At 30.4% G+C, this 19,690-nt stretch overlaps 1 protein-coding gene across 2 annotated transcripts; it reads left to right on the top strand.

Moving 5' to 3' along the window:
• The first annotated feature begins 578 nt into the window (after positions 1 to 578).
• LOC148277527 (alpha-tocopherol transfer protein-like) lies at positions 579 to 18,341 on the top strand. Of its 2 annotated transcripts, none has more exons than XM_088232770.1 (7): positions 579 to 629; positions 9,656 to 9,797; positions 11,964 to 12,123; positions 14,157 to 14,418; positions 14,502 to 14,612; positions 16,197 to 16,308; positions 17,719 to 18,341. In XM_088232770.1, the coding sequence occupies exons 2-7, from the start codon at positions 9,659 to 9,661 to the stop codon at positions 17,868 to 17,870; spliced, it is 936 nt and encodes a 311-aa protein (XP_088088896.1). In that variant the 5' UTR covers positions 579 to 629; positions 9,656 to 9,658; the 3' UTR covers positions 17,871 to 18,341. The 2 variants fall into 2 exon arrangements, with proteins under 2 accessions (XP_088088896.1, XP_088088897.1); XM_088232771.1 differs by having other exon boundaries at positions 584 to 629; positions 9,653 to 9,797.
• Positions 18,342 to 19,690: the final 1,349 nt, after the last annotated feature.

Raw genomic sequence — 19,690 nt, 5'->3', positions numbered from 1 at the left:
AATAATTATAACGGTTTTGGATAGTTTTCACCCTCGCACTTAATTTTTTTTACGCAAACATGTTTTACATTAAAAAAACATTTTCGATAATATTTGTTATCAAACGAACGTTTTTATGCAAAAAATTCAATTTTACAAATAATAAAGGTTACGCTGATTTTATGAAATTTCCAAAGTTTAATGTACAAACCGAGTAGAAACTAATAATAATAAATAAGTATCCACCCACCCTAATTTTGCCGGGCCGGGTCAATTGGGACGATACATGTTAAATGGGCTTTTCTCTTTTTTAAGGAAAAAATCACCAAGAGATACGTCGCAATTTTACTGAAGAGCTAACATATTTTTTTTATTTATAAAGAATCTCGTTTTTTAAGTACCTACTTAAATTATTTATGAATCACGCCAAAAAAATAATCATGCATGAGATTGATTTTTTTTATAAAAAAGTAAACAAAAAAACCTTCTTCTGGAAAGTTGTAACGTGTTGCTAGGTATTTTTTTTCTTTCCAGCGTCGATATATACAATAACATAAGCATTCAGAAATTAGATCGTATTATACTGCCGGTGACAAAAGTTGTTTACTAATCAAACAATAACAACTATCGCAATCATTTTTTTACCGACGGTAAGTTTATTTTTATTAATGTATACATATGTTGAAGAAAGCTACGGACAATTTTGATTCAACGGAAAATCAGTTTGGATTTAAAAAGCGCTTCGAAACAGATACTGCTATTATTACCGTAAAAAGTATTATTGATATGTGACGAGAAACACATCGGTGTATACCTGCTTCCTTGATTTAAAGCTGGCGTATAATACTATCTGTCAAAGCACTCCGGACGGAAATATACTAAGTATAATTGATATGCCAGCAGAGGTACTTCATGTGGTCAGAACATGGAATGACAAACGCATTTATAAGGTTGAATGGGGCTCGGCAATATCCTCAAAATTTAAAGCTCTCCGCGGATTAAAGCAGAAGGGTTTAAGATTTCCGAGTTAATTCAACTTGTACGTGGATCACTACTTATAAAAAACTTAATAGTTTGCAAGTAAGATGTTCAATAGGTTCGACAAGAGTGATCATCACGTCATACGCTGACAATGTGGTGTTGCTAGCTCCGTCCTTAGCTGGGCTAAAAAAAATAATTTCAGTCTGTGTGCAGTTTGCTAAAGATCATTGATTAAAATTTAATGCAAAAAAGTGCGAGATGGTTGTGATTAAGACTAAAGACTTATATTTACGTGTATCACCGCTCTTTATAGATGGTACCGATGTAAAATGAGTACAGCTGTTTAAATATTTAAGATGTGTATTGAATGAAAGCTGTGCGGACGATTGTGATATTAGGCGACAATACCGAGCCTATTGTACGCGAGCTATTATTTTTTTTTATTTATTTTATTCAGAAAACATACAGTCATACATACAAGTATTAAAAACAACAATGTTTTAACATAAAAAAAAACAATTAAGTTTTCATAAATTAGGCAAAAGATGTAAAAATTAAATGTGACAAAAAAAGATATAATTAAGAAATTTAAAGTGCGAAAGTAAAAATTATTAACATTTGCGTTTTCCACGGAGGTTATCGTTGGTAATAAATAAAAAAAAGATAATTGTTGCTAGAAATTGTTGCTAGTTGCTGAATGCGCTCAAGATGCGCATTCAGCTACAATCCCAAATATTCAACTCCTTGAAGAAATTTTCTGTATAAATGCAACATGCAGTTAAAAATGTCAACATCAATACTGAGTCCATTATAATTTCTACAGGTACGTCTAATGAATAAATTCTCAGTGATTTTTTACGGTGTCGAAACGTGGACGCTCACCCACGCTTCAAAGATCAAAGCTTTTGAAATGTGGTGCTACAGGAGGATATTAAAAATCTCTTGAGTGGACAGAGTCCGAAACGATCACGGTCTCCGACGGATAGAAAAAAATAAAAAGCCAGTGATGAGAGGCAAAAATTTTTACATTTAACAAGTCATTCTACAGGGAAGGATTGAAGGAAGACGCAGTGTAGGTAGAAGACGCATCTCTTGGCTAAAGAACTTTCGTGACGGGTTTTATTGCAGAACTCAGTTCGTGTTAAGGGCAGCTGCCATCAAGGATGCTGCGATAATTTCTAACCTCCATCGGAGATACGAATGAAAAGAAAAAGAAAAAAGAAAAGATGGAGTGTGAAAAAGAGGGGTATTTCTAAGCCGCTCTGTGTGGACTTGAGAAAATGTCATACTTTTTCACAAATATAAGGTTTTAAAATAAAACTAACGAACTTTCGTTATCTGATTTTTTTAATTTTCTATAGAAACTCATTTATTTATTTATTTGGCATGTAAAATAATATTTAAAAAAAAATATTATCACGAGTCACTTGGAATAAAAATTAAAAACAGCTGTCTTAAAAAATACTAGTAGGTACGGGAAATATTTACATATATGTAAATAATTTTAATTAGGAATCATTTTTTTTATTTATGTTCAAAGCATTAACTTTATTGTGAAACATTTAATAAACATTATTAAACAGTAGTATTTATTTTTAACCTAATTTTATCGCATGTTCCGACATGGTGGTGTTTGCATCTCCTTTAACTCTGTATGTTATTGATGTATTTTTTCGTAAATACTGCGGTGATGGTAAATGTGAAAGTATGTTTTTGTTTAAATTTGTTGCAACAGAGAGAGAAAACATTTTTGAGAAAGGAATATGGGGGTCTAGGCATTAACAGGGCTTATGACCTGTCATTGGCAGGTTAAAGTGGCCACTTTACACACTGTGTAACATGCAAGCATTTGGACATACTCAAACATTGTTGTCTATTTTTGTATTTGCATGTTGGTGTAGCAAGTGTCCTGACAAAGAAACGGGTACGTCTCAAAACTGGTAATCATAAAAAATAGGTTATTGGTAAATAATAATAATATAATTTGTGTAAAAAAAGAGAGAGTTTTTTTTTTAAGAGACTGTTTTCTTGGTAAACTTTTCTTTCAAACAAATTTTAAAATATAAGTAAAATTAAACAGAATGAGTATCTACAGTACAGGGCATTTAAATGTTTAATAGCCTGTGTAAATTTATTCATTTATTTATACAACGTGTGAATGCCTAATAAACTAAAATACAACTAAAAAAAATCACTATTAAAAAACAAGGTGAAATTATTAGTGTTTTTATAAATATAAAAGTACCTATCTTTATTCGTTTTCTCAAAAAAGCAAAAACAAGTGTTAGGTGTTTAAGTCTAATGTAATTTTATGTTTTTTCTTTGCTTGACGTAGAAATTGTTTATAGATGAGAAAAAAACACTTTTCTTGTAATCAACTCAAGAAGCAAATTATGTAAATTAATTGAACAATAAAAAATATCTACAAACATTAATAAATACGTTCAAAGAGCAATTTTAAGTCATGTCCAAATCGTTATATTCTGTTTCTATCTATGTATTAGGCGGCTTTTTATAAATACATATATACTCGCGTGTATTTCTGTCTGAAATACTAAATAGAAATAATAAAAAATAAATTTTGAGTTTATTAAATTTTTTGTAGAAAAGAACTGGGTTCAACCCCGTAGTGAGTTATTAATGTTGATATATTATAACAGAGACTAAAAATATTTTATAGAATGACATATTATAGAAGTTTATGTTTCCAATGCCATATTTTCTTTCTATTTTGGAATGTATTAACTTTTATTTTCACCCTGAATTATGGTACTATAATCATTTACCATCGACATGTATCAATAGATTTGCTGTATTGCTGAATAGTTAATTATGGGAATTAGAACTATCCACAAACCTATAAAAACGTCCAGTTCTATCTGCGGTTTTCGGGTGCACGGTATACAAATAAAAATAACTTTAAACTTTCGATTGTGTTCATTTAATAAACAAACGAGTACTCAAATCTAGCAAAAACAAAGCATTGCCGGGTTCAATTCATTAATAAAAAATATAAATTTAAAAAAAAAATAGCAAAATGATTAATGCTACAGTGTGTAAAGCGGGTGCCTAAACTGGCCAATGACAGGTTCTAAGCTCTGTAAATGCCTGGACTTCTATATTCCCTTCTATAAAATTTTATTCATCTCTGTTGTGATGTATTAGGAAATTATGGAGTTTCAGCATCCTGGCAGGCAGATCATTCCAGCAGGTATATCATAGGGTAAAAATGCTACACCTACTTTGCTATTTAAGATACTCATAAAATCTTTTTTTTTTGGATTTTATACACATTTTTTTTAATGTGAAGACACAACCAATATTTGAAATCTAAAAAATTTATTACCAGTTTACTTTTTTGTACCATAGTAAAAAATATTTGTATATGCTTGTTGCCTTTTTTCTGTTGTTTGTTAGTTAAAAAAATATTACTTAGTAATGAAACATTGAGATATTGAGAAATTTTAGGGCCAGAAACAATGTATTGACCTCTGTCTAACGTCTTTCTGTCCTCTTATTTATCTACAAAGAGTTTGTTGTCTTTAGAAATAATTACGTTCACTTTTCTGATCTTAACCTTAACACGAACCTCCGTTTATAGGTTTTGCTAGTTCTATGTCATCGCGCGTTGATTTTAATATTAGGTTAATAAAAACTTTGCATATAAAAAAAAAACATGTGTATTTTTCCTCAATTTAAAATTCATATCAATAAAATGTAGACAATTAAAATAGTATTCTAAAAATACTAACATATTAATTTCATGAATATTTCATGTTTCTCTATGAAAACAGCGATGTTTATCTAAAAATGAGATTTCAAACCTTTACGTAAATTTACGACATACTGAATAGTTTTTTTTAAATTTTTTTTTTAAATTTTTTTTTTTTTATTTTTATTTATTTTTATTTTTTAAATTCTAAACAATTTTTTAAATTCCCGCCAAACTGCAAAAGCAGTTTTTTTGCAGGTATTTCTCTCTTTAAACATTTTTGTAACACAACATAATAATGTTTACATAAAATATTTTTTTAAAAATCTTAAAAATATCAATAAAATAAAAGTTTAAAAAAGTCTTTTTTTATAACGAAAAATATAAAAAATAATAAACAAACACTTTTTTTGACACTGTTTTAAATTGTTTGGTTTCCCCATTTTTTTTTTTTTTTTTTACACACTAAACTTAGAATTTAAGAAAAAGATTTTTAAAACCAATTTTACTTTGTTTTTATTCATATCACTATTTTTTATTTCGTCTGGGAGTCTCTACTATTTAGATATATGACAAAGTAACGAATGATGAAATCAGGCAAGAGTGTAAGTCTGAGTAAGGTATGATTAATAAGATTAAAAAAGGGTCTCTGAGCTGGTTTGGTCATGTAGAACGAATGGACGACGAAATAATGGTAAAACAAGTATATATTGCAAAAATAAACAGTAAAGTAAGACGAGGATGACCAAGAAAGATGTGGCATGATCAGATAAACCAAAATCTTTAGTATGCTCATGTCAAAAGCAGGCAGAACTGAAAGGCATGTATGAATGTGGGTGAATCTAGAAATGTATGGCACGATAGACGTCTGTGGCGGTCCGTTCTCTCTGCGTATCCCTACAGAGAATTTGAGTGATAGTAGTATTATAAGTAGCAAAGACATACTGTTTAAAGTTCAATTCTATAGCGAGCAAATTTTGCCTTGTTAAGCCACAAATTTCACGTCGCTACGAATTACCGTTTCGGAGGAGTTTCTGTGACGGACAAACAAACAGATTTATAAACACAACAAACAAACATAAATGTATTTTCAGTTTTATAAAATAGATAAGCGATAAAATATCTACATCCCAAAAAAGTTCAACAGCTTATCCTCTGAATATTAACATCACCTTTTCTCGATATGTAAATTTAAATTGAAATCAGATTGTGTTTTTCTGCCAGTAACCATGCATAATTTGTTGTTTAGCAATCAAATCATTGGCAATTGTATTTTTAGGATTTCGTCCTAAAATAAAATAATTATGACTGAATATTTAATATTTTAAAATTAGACCGTAAACTTTACAATGAGGAATTTTAGTGCTACAGGAAAATGGTTTCTTTCACGCGGTAAAAACACGAGCATTCAATTCTACGGCGAAGTTTCTCTAAAATGTATAAACAAAATATAAAAAGTGATTTATTAAAAAAAACTATTTTTACCGACGCCACTTGTTCTCCTAAATCGACCAATCATAGAGTGAAGTAAAAGATTAACGGTTTCCGGGAAGCCAATTCTTCTATCAGAACAACTTATCGTAGAGAACTAGTGACGTCACTCGCGGAATAATGAAAGAGACTACACAACTTTAAAAAAATCTTAGCGATGATAATACGATACTTCTTTTTTTAATAGCATAGTTTGATGGTCAATTAACAAACAAAAAAACTTTCTGATTGATTAAAATTTACATTTCGTAGTGTTGACTGTAGAAAAATACGAATAATAGAATTTCCATCTCATTCAAAAAATATAGTACCTACTCATGGAAACAAATATTTGAACACCGAAACACACATTTATTTATTTATATTTTTTCAAACCGGTTTCAAAGCTACACAAGCTTCTTTATCGAGGTATACTTAATTTATGAATTCAATCCTATTTTATTTTTTCAGTGAATTCTTAATATTATATTGATACATATTTTATTTTTTATTCTATTTTTATTTTTATTTATAAAGGAAAAAACAACAGCTGTTATATAAGAATACAAAATATAAAAAATAGTACATACATCCAGTTAAAGTTTTTCTCAAATAAAATGATAGAACATGTTACACAGTAAAGAGAAAAATAATATATTACATAAGACATGGAAAAAAAAGAGCTCGTAAGAAGGTTAAGGGATGAGGAAATAGAGTGGAGGAGTGGAAGAGAGGGATTTTTGTAATAAAGTTGACCAATTCAAAATTTTTTTATCATAATAAAATAAACATAAAAAACATAAACTTTTTACACACTAAAAAAATTTTTTTTTACAGTATTTCAAAAAGTTTTTTTTTAAGTCACAAAATTTTGTATTAAAATTATCTAAATGGGGACAAAGTAAATTAAATTTGAAGCAGCTACGATAAAGAAAACGAGTTTTGAACATATTTTTTTTGGGCAATGAATTATAAAAAAAATGAACTTGTCGTGTTGACTTTACGGGACAATTGATTGAAATACGCTCCAAAAGATATGGACTATCGATAAAATTGTTTAAAATTTTGAAGAGAAAAGACAGATCAGAAATGCTTCTACCTTTAATAAGGGAAGTTAAACTATGAAAGGAAGAAGAGTCTTCATATGAGTCAAAATATGTAAGAGATTTACGACCCAGAAGTTTAAGGAATCTATTCTGTATTCTATCTAGTTGTGATATATAAATGGTATATCGAGGATTTCAAACAACAGATGCAAACTCAAGATGGCTGCGAACGTATCCATTATATAAGATTTTAAGGGGCGGTGGTTTTAAATATGGAGCTAATAGGTATTTTTGTCATATTGATCTTTTAATGGCGGGAAGTGTAAAGTGAGAAAGATACGATATTTAAAACTAGACTGGAGTGGACTAAATATTTTTTTGATTATTTAAATATTTATTATTGTTTTCTTATTATGAACCGCTTTTTTAATTTCTAAGATTTCCAAGTTTCCTTATTTAAATTTTTTTTTTTCAACTTGAAGAACTTTTGATCTGGTGCCATTATAAGTGTTTTTCTACTCTAACATTATTTTTAAAAATAGTTTTTCCAAGGTTCATTTCATCATTATTACAATTTAATTGTTTTGTGCCAGAGTTATTATATTAAGGGACTTTATCATTGTGATTTTTTAACAATGTTCCTATATTATAAGTTGTATAGAATGCAGTTTTAATGTTTGATGGTAGGAAGTTAGATGTTTAAATAAAATAAATATATATATATGTACCATGATTTGGTCTGACACACGTTTTGTATATCCGAATTATATTTCCAATAAGCATGTGTTCATTGTACTTTACGACATTTCTTAGGCATCCAGATGTTTACTTACTGAGATGGATATGTTCTCATCATCATTATGGCAGCATCATCTGCTTGGCATGTGACTTTATCTCCCTTAGTAGATTCACTCCTTTTTTTTATTCCAAAAATTTATTCTGTTTGTTGAGGAAAAGGTATTTGGCGTATATATTGTTGTGCTATATTTAGTTATAAAGGTGCTAAGCCTGCTTTGTTTCTTTGTTGTTCTCAATATGTGTTATTTTCTACATGTTAATATAATTTATGTCCCGAATTGAGTTGATGTAACTCCTGGGAATGTAATTCAACGTAATATACCTCTAAAATACTTTGTGTTATCATCATCATCATCATCATCATCAGCCGTCTCTTGTCCAATGTTGAACATAGGCCTCCCCCTTTAGTCTTCATATTTCCCTATCCTGAGCCAACCGCATCCAACCACTTCCTGCAACTCGTCTTATGTCATCAGACCACCTTGTCTGAGGCCTGCCGACACTTCTTCTACCCGTTCTGGGTCGCCATTCCAGGACTTTTTTGGTCTATCTAGAGTCTGTGATTCTGGCTATATGACCAGCCCAGCTCCATTTCTGGTTGGCAGCCCTATGGACCACATCGGTGATCTTTGTTCTCGCTCTAATCCATGTATTGGTTTTTCTGTCTCTCAACTAAATACCCAGCATTCTCCTTTCCATGGCTCTCTGTGTCACTGATAATTTGTGTAAAATTTTTTTCGTGAACACAAAAGTTTCACAGCCATATGTCAGTACAGGGAGTACAGACTTTGTGTTATATGATTTATAAATAAAAATAAACATATAACAAACTTAATAAATGAATTCCATCACATTTTATTTTTAAAATGAAAACTAAATATTACACAATTGATACGTAAATTTTACAAATTGTAATCATTTTATTATGAATTTTATTTAAAAATATATAGTTTTGCACAGACACATGACATTAACCTCTATCATAACATGAACTTTGTTATCGTTCTAGTAACGAGAGAATCCGTTTAATACCCTTTCACCGCTCTAACTTTCTTGCCCCCTCTTTCACATTAGTAGCTGCTCGATTGTAAAATAGTAAACCTACTTATGTTAGAGACGCCCTCTTCTTTATTTACATTTAAATCAAGATGATACTGATATTAGAGATATTGCAATGTCTAAATCTAAATATTTATATTATCAAATCCTTTTTTCTCTTCATAGTATAGTGTTCATATTGTTTTAAGTTGATTTTTGTTTTCAATTTTATATGAAATCATATGATAAAGTATAATTTCTTTGTATATGTTCACGTACTTGTGATTTTCTCAAATTGAACGGTTTAGATAGGAAGGAAAAAAATGTCTTAAGGCAATATACCCGCCCTTTTATATACGTATATATATATATATATATATATATTGTAAACATATATTAAGTGTAAAAATAAATAAAATAAAATAATATTATTTTATTTATTTGAAATACATAATTTATTTTGTCTCTAATTATATCCAATTAATATCATTGTAAAATGAATATTTGTAATGAAAGCATATAAAAAAAATGGAATAATAATAAAAAAATGAAAAACGATAATATTTTTTTTTAAATCATGTGATTTATGATTTGATTTAGTGTGTCTATTTTTTAAAGTTTTTTTTAGCAGACAATGACGCGCCGAGAATTAAGCCCAGAATTGGCAAAAATTGCTTGGGAAAAATTAGGGGAGGATTCAACCAGGATAGAAAATGATCTTAAAGCCATCAAGGATTGGCTTGGAAAACAGAGTCATATAAAAGCTAGAACGGGTATGTTTGTGGAATATATTAAATACAAATATCAAAAAATCATAATAAAAAAATAAAAAAAGCTTGATAAAAATCATAGTTGAAAATATAATGAAAATATTCACCTTTACTCTGTTTAAATATTCTTAATTTAAACCCTTTATTTCCTGGATCGCTGACCACTGTCGAATTCATCCATTTAATTGCATCATTTGAGAACATTTTCGGATAATTATTATTATTACGGATAACTTATAAAGCGCCATTTTTGTAATATAATACCTTAAGGGCGCTTTACAAAGTGATTATATAAAGATATTAATTTAATTTTAACTTTTTTAATTTAAGAAAAACAATGTACTTTGTCACCACATGCTAAGGATTTATTCAAATGAGAACAAGTGGGTTTTAAGTTTCTTCAAAAACATCACTTTACTCTCACAGTTTCGCACCGTAGGGCCTGCGACTGCAACTGCGCGTCGCCGAATTTAGTGCGGTGTTCGCGTAGAGGGTAACTTTTAAACTTTTCCTTTCGACGTAGATGTAGCTGGTCTAAGCGTAAGACGTCTGTCAGCTAGTTCAACTGGAATGCAAAGATTTCTTAAATATTCTGGAGCAGAGTTGTGCAGTAGCATATACATACATAAGCCAACAGAGTCTCGCTGCGGCTTTTAATACAGACTGTAGGCGAGTCATTTTATTCATTGGTAAACTTGCGTAGATACCATAACCATAATCGACTCTAGACACTACAAACGCATTTATTAATTGACGGGTGGCATCAACGGGAAAATTTTTGCGTATGCATTTAATATGTCTCAGCTGGTAAAAGCATGAAATTATCGTTCCACTAATTTGAGCGCCAAGAGAAAGTTTAGAATTAAGGAAGGCTCCCAGTAGTTTAATGGTGGGTAAAGCGGTACTTCTTACATCGGGTAGTGCCGTATCCTGAATCAAATTCTGTCGTCTGGCTGAAACCATCCATAGTTGTTTCGTTTTTGATGGTTTAAGTGTAAGCCTATTTTCAGTAATTCAGTTTCCTATTTTCTCAATGCATTCTACAATCAAATTAACAAGCACATTTCTGTCGCTCGGTTTACAATAAAAATAAATCTAGGTATCATCTGCAGAGCAGTGAAACCACAATCCACATTCTTTGGATATAAAAAATAGTATTTTTTTAGTATTTCCCAATATTTAAATACTGACATACGAATAACTTGCCTATCACTAATTGAATCAATGATTATTAACATATATTTTTGTCTATTTTTAGCAGTTTCCGTTTTTATGACTTAAAAAAATAAATAAACCTAAAATCTATGGTTTGATTAAAAAACCACCTCCTTCATACATTTTTAAGGTAGATATAAACGCGATAGCTTTTTAAACAACCTTTTTCCTGCACATGAGTTGTTTTAAAAACTTTTTTTTTATCTACGATTTACTGCGATTTAACACAAGTTTTAAAAAACTGAAGAATTGTGTAAACAAGACAATTTTTCTTTTGGTACAGTCTTCGACTATATACAGAATCTACTCTTACTCAATATACTTCAACACACTCAACAGAATATTTTCTATCTTCGGTAGTTCTGAGTTAACGTATTTGGAATTCACAATTGAACCAACAATGGTTCTATTTTTTATGATTATCACGAGGGTATTGCCAACGAAGTTTGCTCTTTTATTTTGGATTAGATAAAGAGTATGAGCCAAGCCACTCCACGGAAACAGAAAGTTATTTTTTTGTTAGTTCGTATATGAAGTATTGTTTGAGTTATTAAGATTTAAATTTGTTGCAACAGAGAGGGAAAACATTTTCGAGATAGAAAAATGGAAGTAAAGTGGAAAATAGTTTTCAGGCGATGCCTTTTAGGTGAATAGGTTCAGCCGGATGAATCTCTCCCACATGTAAAGGTTTCAGCAATTTACTTCACAGGAATCAACAAATGGAAGAGTTGAAGAAACGTGGATGATTAAACATAGGCAGAATGATAAAGGTTACATAGTTTGTAACGTGGCCAAAAAAACCAGCCAAAGACAGATCAAAAGCCCTATAAATGCCTAGACTTCCATATTCCTTCTCAAAAATGTTTTTCCTCTCTGTTGCTTAGAATTTAATTAAAAAAGCATTACACTTTAATTCATTGCATCATTATGATGAAATTAAAACACGTTTTTCAGATGACAATTGGCTATTAACTTTTTTAAGATGCTGTAAGTACAGTTTAGAAGCTACGAAGCAGAAATTGGACAATTATTACTCCGCAAAAACTACATTTACCGAAATTTCTAACATGTTTGATCCACTTTGTCCAAATGTGCAGAAACTCATGAAATTAGGGTAAGCTTATTGATAAATAAATGTTGAAAGGAATCTTCATGGTATTTTTTCATTTGCCGGTTAGATCACAATGATAAAATATAATTTACTATTTTATTCAAGTCTCTTGTTCACTAAGGATGCAAAAAAGAATGTATGTGTTTGTATTTATTTCACAGTTTTAAAATGTAGAGATTCTTTGCTTTAGGTCCCGACCAGCTGGAAAATTCCTGTGTTCAGGTAGGACCTTCTTTTTCCATGTGTTTTTTCACTAAATAATGCTTCATATGCATAAAATTCAAATAATAATAATAATTTTAAAAAATTGAAAAAAAAATGTAAATCGATAACCAAATTGAAAGTTGAAGCAAGAATTTGGAAGTATACCATCGAACGAGTCCGATAAATGATTTTTTTCTTATATCGGGCATTCTACTAGAAATAACTAAGAAAAACCTCGAAAAGCTACTAGTAAAAGGGATAGTTGACAGACTAACAAATCAAAAGAATTAACTGAGTCTTTGAGACCACAATGCATATCATTTAACACGGAGATAATAAAAAAGAAAAAATTAAGAATGCATTTAAACGCGATGCATCTTTTACTCAAATTATAGACATAACTCATAATAATTGGTTGGGGAGGTTCCTGCACAAGTATTATAAACTCAGTAAAAATAGTAAAAGGATTAATAAAGTGATTTTAAAAAGCATCAACATTCCCAACAAAAGAACCATTTAAAATTTTTAATTTTCCATCAATTGACAAAATGTATAAAAAAAAACAATTTTACAAATCTATAAAGAGAACAAAAAAAATCTAAACATTAAGTTATTTACGTAAACGCTAATATTATATTAATATGCCAAAATGTAATACTTAACATTTTGAAAAAACTTACGAACCTGTATCAGGGAATAGATTTAAAAAACAATTTGCCTGACGAAATAAAAATTATCAATGTCTTTACAAAATTCAAGCTAAAGGTAAAAATATTTGTTTATAATATCCTTAATTAAATGTTGCTTTTTAAAATTTAGGGCATATTTAAGTTTTTCATTTTAAAATTAATAAAATATGTTTTTTTTTGTTTTTTTTTAAAAATGTTTTTGTACAATACTTGAAGTTCTTTTGTTAAGCAACTTGAAAACCTTATTGTATCATTTTCTTCACCATGTTAAAGTATGTATGTGGGTTTATGTGTATGTTATCTGAGAGAGCTCATCCAACCTCTTTCACAACACGGACTATCTCTTCGTTCTAGTAACGAGAAAACCCTTTTAATACCCCGTCATCGCTCTAATTTTCTTGCCTCCTCTTTTACAGTAATAGCGGCTCGATTGTGGAATAATCTACCCACTAATGTTAGAGACGCCCCTTCTTTATTTACATTGAAGTCAAGATTGAAATGTCGTTATCTAAATGTTTAAATTGTTCCTTTATCCTTCTTCTGTCCTTCCCATCCCCTCTCCTCTCTTCATGGTATAGTGTTAATTTTTTTTAAATATATTTATTTTTGTTAATCTTTGCTTTTAATTTTTGTATAAAATTGTAAGATTCAATATGTCCATGTACTTATAATTTTCTCAAACTGAACGGTTTAGGTAGGTAGGAAGAAATTGCCTTAAGGCAATATGCCCGCCCTTATATGTATATTTATTGTTTATGTATATAAAGTGTCAAATAAATAAATAAATATGTGCGTGTAAGTGAGTATGCGAGGGTGTGTATGTGTGTGTATAATTATACATGCATGCGCACACATGTGCATTTGCTTGCATATGTATATGCACTTTTTTATAAAAAAATGTTTGATAAACCTTTATTTATTTTTTGAAATACATGTATACACACTTAAATTATGAATATTGTAATTCCACAGCAAGCACAAGAAGTTGTTTCTCTTTTGGTGTGGTATTCTGTTTCGTTTTTTTGTTTTTGTACTTTTGCTTTATTATGTACTTCTTTTTGTTAACACGTTGTTACTTTATGACATTAAAAACTCAATAACATTAAAAAAATCAATCATGTTTTGTATTATATTATTTTTCAGCGTGGTCTTAGCACTTCCTAAAGTTTGCCCCTTAGATGGTTCGAGAGTTATATTAGTACGCTTTGGAACTATAGACTTAAACAGCACGAATATAATGAAGACGTGCGCTGTGCATAGGTTGTTAACCGACATGCTTTTACTTGAAGATGACCACAGCACTGTTATTGGACATCGAGTCCTTCTAGATTTTCGAAATATAATCATAGGACACGTGTCACAAGTATCACTAATTACTGTAAAGAAGCTGCTCATGTACACTCAGGTACAAACTACAAAACCAAGAATGTTTTGAAAATTAAAATTTAAAGCGATTATTGCATCTTAACCGTATTTGTTTATCTTCAGAATGCTTCGCCATTCAGAGGAAATGACTTTCACCTTATATATGATACCGGAGCAATTGAGTCTATGTATAATCTCGCAAAACCGTTCTTAAGCGAGAAAGTCAAAAGTAGAGTAAGGGAATATTTTATTATTACTATTTAAAGCATAACTTCGTGGTCGAACATTTTACTAAATGTTATTGAATACTTGTATGTAACCACTTACCGATTTTTCTATGTCTACCGGTTTCAAGACGTACCCGTCTCTTCGTCAGGACACTAATTAAACCAACATGCAAACCAACATGTAAAACCCACTATACACCTTCACTATAGTTGTTGCACAAAAATATAAAACCAATACGACATGCATTTTAATAAGAACATGCACTGATTCAAACAAACATGCACTGATTAAATTATAAAAATATTCTCTCGTTTGAGAATTAATGAAAAAAGTAGAGGGGATGGAGGGGAGGGATAAGCTTAATAGGTTTTAAAGGGTGACCATTACAGTGGAACATCGTATAAAGGACTATATTGGAAGTTTGTTTGATTATTGATCAAAGGAACATTATTCTTTAAAGCTTTCCTAATGTGAAATATTTCCATATTATTTACTTTTAACACTTTATAATTTGTATGTAAGATTTTAACTTCATGTTGGTTTAATTGGTGTCCTGACAAAGAGACGGGTACGTCTCGAAACCGGTAGACATAGAAAAGTCGGTAAGTGGTTATACACAAATATTTAATAACATTTAGGAATATTTTAAATATATTTATTTATTTATTCACATTTATATTGATATTGATATTGAAAACAAATATTTATACTCAACCCAGATCTTTAAAAAATAATTGAGGGTATTATAGTCCCGCCACACTATGCTCCTTGCGCTGCTCCTCACTTTGCTCCTCGCGCTGCCGCCTTCTCGCCCGATGTTGCCCTCTGCTCTACTCACACACTGCTCTACTCGCAATTAATCGCGACGCTCCACACTTGTCATTTGTCTTTCTATACAATTGACGATGAAACTGTGACAGCGTGCGCGCTATGCATTTTTAGTAAAGCTAATCATATCAATGTCATGCGAAGAAATATACATCATTCAAAAATGACATGTGCGTCTTGTGTGAGCGCTCGATGCGTACTGCGACCGCGTGATTATGTGGCCAGCTACTTGTGCTCATATTGCCGGTCCTTTGACAAAATAGGGAGCGTTGGGCATGACGAGGAGCATGACGTGCGGCATGACGAGTAATGTCGCCACACATATAAGCTTTCCATGCCACTCGTCAAGTGTGTAGCAGGCTTATAAGAAGCAAATTTAGCAATCTCAATTGAAGGAGTTACTGAGTTATTTGCGAAAAACTTTGAAAAAAGAATTGTGATATTTCTTATAATGCTTCACCAACTCAATTAAGAATGCAAACTTTGCAGCGTCAAGAAGAATAATTGAAATAAGTTTTTGCAAGATTCATAGACGGTTTTGAATTACGCTATTATTTAAATAAGTAGGTTTTTATTTACAGTTTATCTTGGCATCAATAACTAATTTTCCGTTTTTAATAGAGATTTTTAAGTTTGAATCTAATACCTTCAATTATTGTTTGTTATTTGTTCTTTCATTGTAAACTTTACGAGTTCTAATATACTTTTATTATTAAAACCTCAAAAACATTACGGTAACAAACGTTAAAATATTTTCTGTAGGTACATTTTCATTTTGGCATGAAAAATTTCGAAGATTTACACAAGCACATATCGAAAGATATCTTACCTGAAGAATATGGGGGAAGTGAGGGTCCGATTCAAAATGTAATTGGTAAGCATAATGTGTTGATTTTTATTCCTTTATTTAATTGTGGTTTTATAGCAACCGGTAACGGGTATTGTTCCTAATGAATAAATTTTATTTATGCATTAATTTAATATTTAAATTTATTGATTATGCAAAGTAAAATTTTTATTTAAAGCACTAACCTTGCTGTTATTTATGATAATAAAATAAATATAAAACAACTTTGTTTTTAACCACTTTTATTTTTCTTTAGACTATTTTCATAGCTACACAAGCTTCTTTATCAAGGTTTAGGTTTTATCAAACATTAAGCCTGCATTCTAAATATCTAATAATATAGGCGCATTGTTAAAATATCCCAAAGACAAAGTCCCTAAATATAATAAATCACGCTCCAATTAAATTGTAATGATTGCGATTCAATTACCACTCGAAAAACTAAAAGAAACTTTAATGTTAGGAGTAAAAGAACATTAAAAGTGCCTAAATAAAAATATTTTTTCTGAATTCTAATTATAAAGCACTGGATTATGTTAAAAATAAAATATTCGAATAAGACAACTTAGAAATCTTAGACATTAAAAAAAACATTCATAATTATAAAAGAAAAACAAATAAAAAATATATCCTTTAGTTCACTCCTGTCTTGTTTTAAAGATCGTATCCATCTCACTTCACGCTTCCCGTAATTGAAAGAACATTACAAAAACACTTGACTTTTAAACTACATATGTATCAATGTTAATTGAGAATCATTGTGAAAATAAAAAAAGATGGAACTCATTAGTTAAGTATACCTTGATAAAGAAGCTTGTGCAGCTTTGAAATCGGTCGGTGAAAAAAAAGTTTTTAAAAACAAAGCTGTTGTATATTGATTTCATTTTATTAAGTTTTGTAACAATACTTGATTTATTATAAATTTTCGCAACCGGTGATTTTTTTGATAAGCGACAAAACGTTTTTGTTATATTCTACTATGGGCCTTACTTGTAAACCTGGCATAAAGTTACGCCTAAGCATAGTGGTAGAATATGGATGAGAATACCATCCTTTTAATAGTGATAGAATGAGGATGGTATTCCCATTCTTATTTTACCACTCTCCCTAGGCGTAACTTTATTCCAGGTTTGTAAGTAAGGGACTAAAGCTGTAAATCATTTACCTCCATATCTTTTTAGTTTGCTTTTGTCCAATTTTTAACGAAATTGACTTGTACAAGAGTTCTGAGAAAGCATTTTTTAAAAAAAATTAAAACATTAACAATATTTCAAAAATTGTTTAAGGGGTTTTTAACCAATTTTGTCTTAAATTGTGGTCGTTATTTAGGCCTAGTTCGTAAAAAAAACTTCCAAGCTCTATTTCCACAGATTTGTGTTATGGTCTGTTGGTCAAAACCGAACTGAAACGATGACTAGGTTAGCACTTTTTCCACAGATTATTGGAAAAAAAGACTTGAGGATAATCGGGAGTGGTTTCTGGAGAACTCAGAGTACAAGACTGATGAGAATAAACGACCAGGCAACCACAAAACAAGGGAATGCATGTTTGGAATTGACGGATCTTTTCGGCAGTTAAATGTCGACTAGAATATAAAGAAAAAAATAACCACAGCAATGGATGTTTTTTAAAATAAAAATAAAATATTTACCTTTATGTTGTTTACCTTCTTAATTAAGTTATGAATAATTCACAATTAGAAAACGGGAATCAAGCTGAGGTAGAGCGTATTTCGAACCTTGAACTTCCGATTCGTGAGTTTCACGTAAATACAGCCTATTTTAAATAAATTAAATTTCAACCTTTTTTTGCATTTGTTTACAAGATTTAAAAATACAAATGTGTGCACATCACCAATATTTTGAGTCTTAATCTGGTAAACTGAATCTGGTAATTGAATCGGGTTGTGGTCTCGTGGCTAGTGTTTCGGACTCACTGATCAGAGGTACAAGGTTCGAATCCCACTCTACCACAACTTGATTTCCATTTTCTAATAGTGAGTTATTTACAATTCGTTGAAAATGACCACCAAAATTGAAATGTTTGGGTAGATTATAAGAACACTAATATTTATTTTTATTAAAAAAATTATATTGAGACCAGTTTTCTTTCTTTATTGTTTGTATCTACCTTAACTGTTATCATTATAATTCATAGTCGGCCGCGTGGTGTAATGGTCAGCGCGTTTGTTTACCAAGCAAGAGGTCTTGTGTTTGATTCATGACATGGTTGATATTAAATATTTATTTAAAAGGGTTTTTTCACACCAGAATATTTAATTGTAGCTGGACTGGTACCTGAAGCATAAGACTGATTATATAAATTAGATTATTTATCATTTTATCTTCAGGTTACAATAAAAATATCAAGATGCGCTGCTAAACAATAAGGGTCTTACGATATTCAGAACGAGACATAAATATATAAAGTGGATATAAGGATAAATATAAGAAATGAAGGAAAGCAAAAAGGGATACAATAAATTATTTAATTTAATAAATTTTTCACTATTTTAAAGTGCTTTTTGAGTGAAAAAAATATAAAAATCCACCATCCACCCTTTGTTTCTCATAAAGAAAAATAAACTTAATTATTTCTAAAGAATACATCGGCAGTCAGATGGCAAAAGGGACAATCTGTCATTTTCATAAATGTTCAGGAGAGCTAAAATAAGACTTTGTTTCAATCTAAAAACTAAAATATTTTAGTGTTTTGTCCAGTTTTTTATTTTTATTTACCCTTTTAGTTCATAAATATCGGTGTCCTTTATTTAATTTTTTCTATGAGTATTAACGGAAATATTTGAATTTTTTAGGCAAATGGTCCCTTTTGCCATCAAAATGTTTCTGAAATAAGTTCAACTGGTCCATTTTGGCCACTTTTTTTACGTAACAAGAATGCGATTATTTTCAGGTTGTGCTTTTACCATCACCCAATTTACTCGCCGGTTGAAGTTTTTTCACCATTGTCATCATCATCATTTCATTTCCGCACCTGATGGTGCATAGGGAATTACATTGTTACACCAATCGCAGTGTATCTTGATCACTGTTTGTTCATCATTATCATAATTCTCTTTTCGCACCTAATGGCACATAGGGCACTACATTGGTACTTGTCAGTCTCGTGGCGTAGTAGTCAGCGCGTTTGCCTACTATGTAAAAGGTCTCTGGTTCGATTCCTAACATAGTTGACATGAAACAATTATTTTAAAATGTGTTTTTACACTAGAATATTTTGCAGTCTCTGGACTGGCACTTAAAGCGTAAGACTGGTCACCTTCATGTGACAAAAATAATCAAGATACACTGCGATTAGTGTACTATTGTTTGTTACATGAAGGTAATATGAAGTCTCGGGACTACGAAATATTGTTGTATGAAAACACCCCTTTAAATAAATATTTCAT

Source organism: Micrasema longulum, unplaced genomic scaffold, assembly GCF_059751315.1.
Source record: "Micrasema longulum isolate JH-2025_06_02 unplaced genomic scaffold, ASM5975131v1 h1tg001018l, whole genome shotgun sequence".
NCBI lineage: Eukaryota > Metazoa > Arthropoda > Insecta > Trichoptera > Brachycentridae > Micrasema > Micrasema longulum.
Note: the sequence above shows the minus strand (reverse complement) of the source record. Positions and strands in the feature narration are given on the sequence as shown.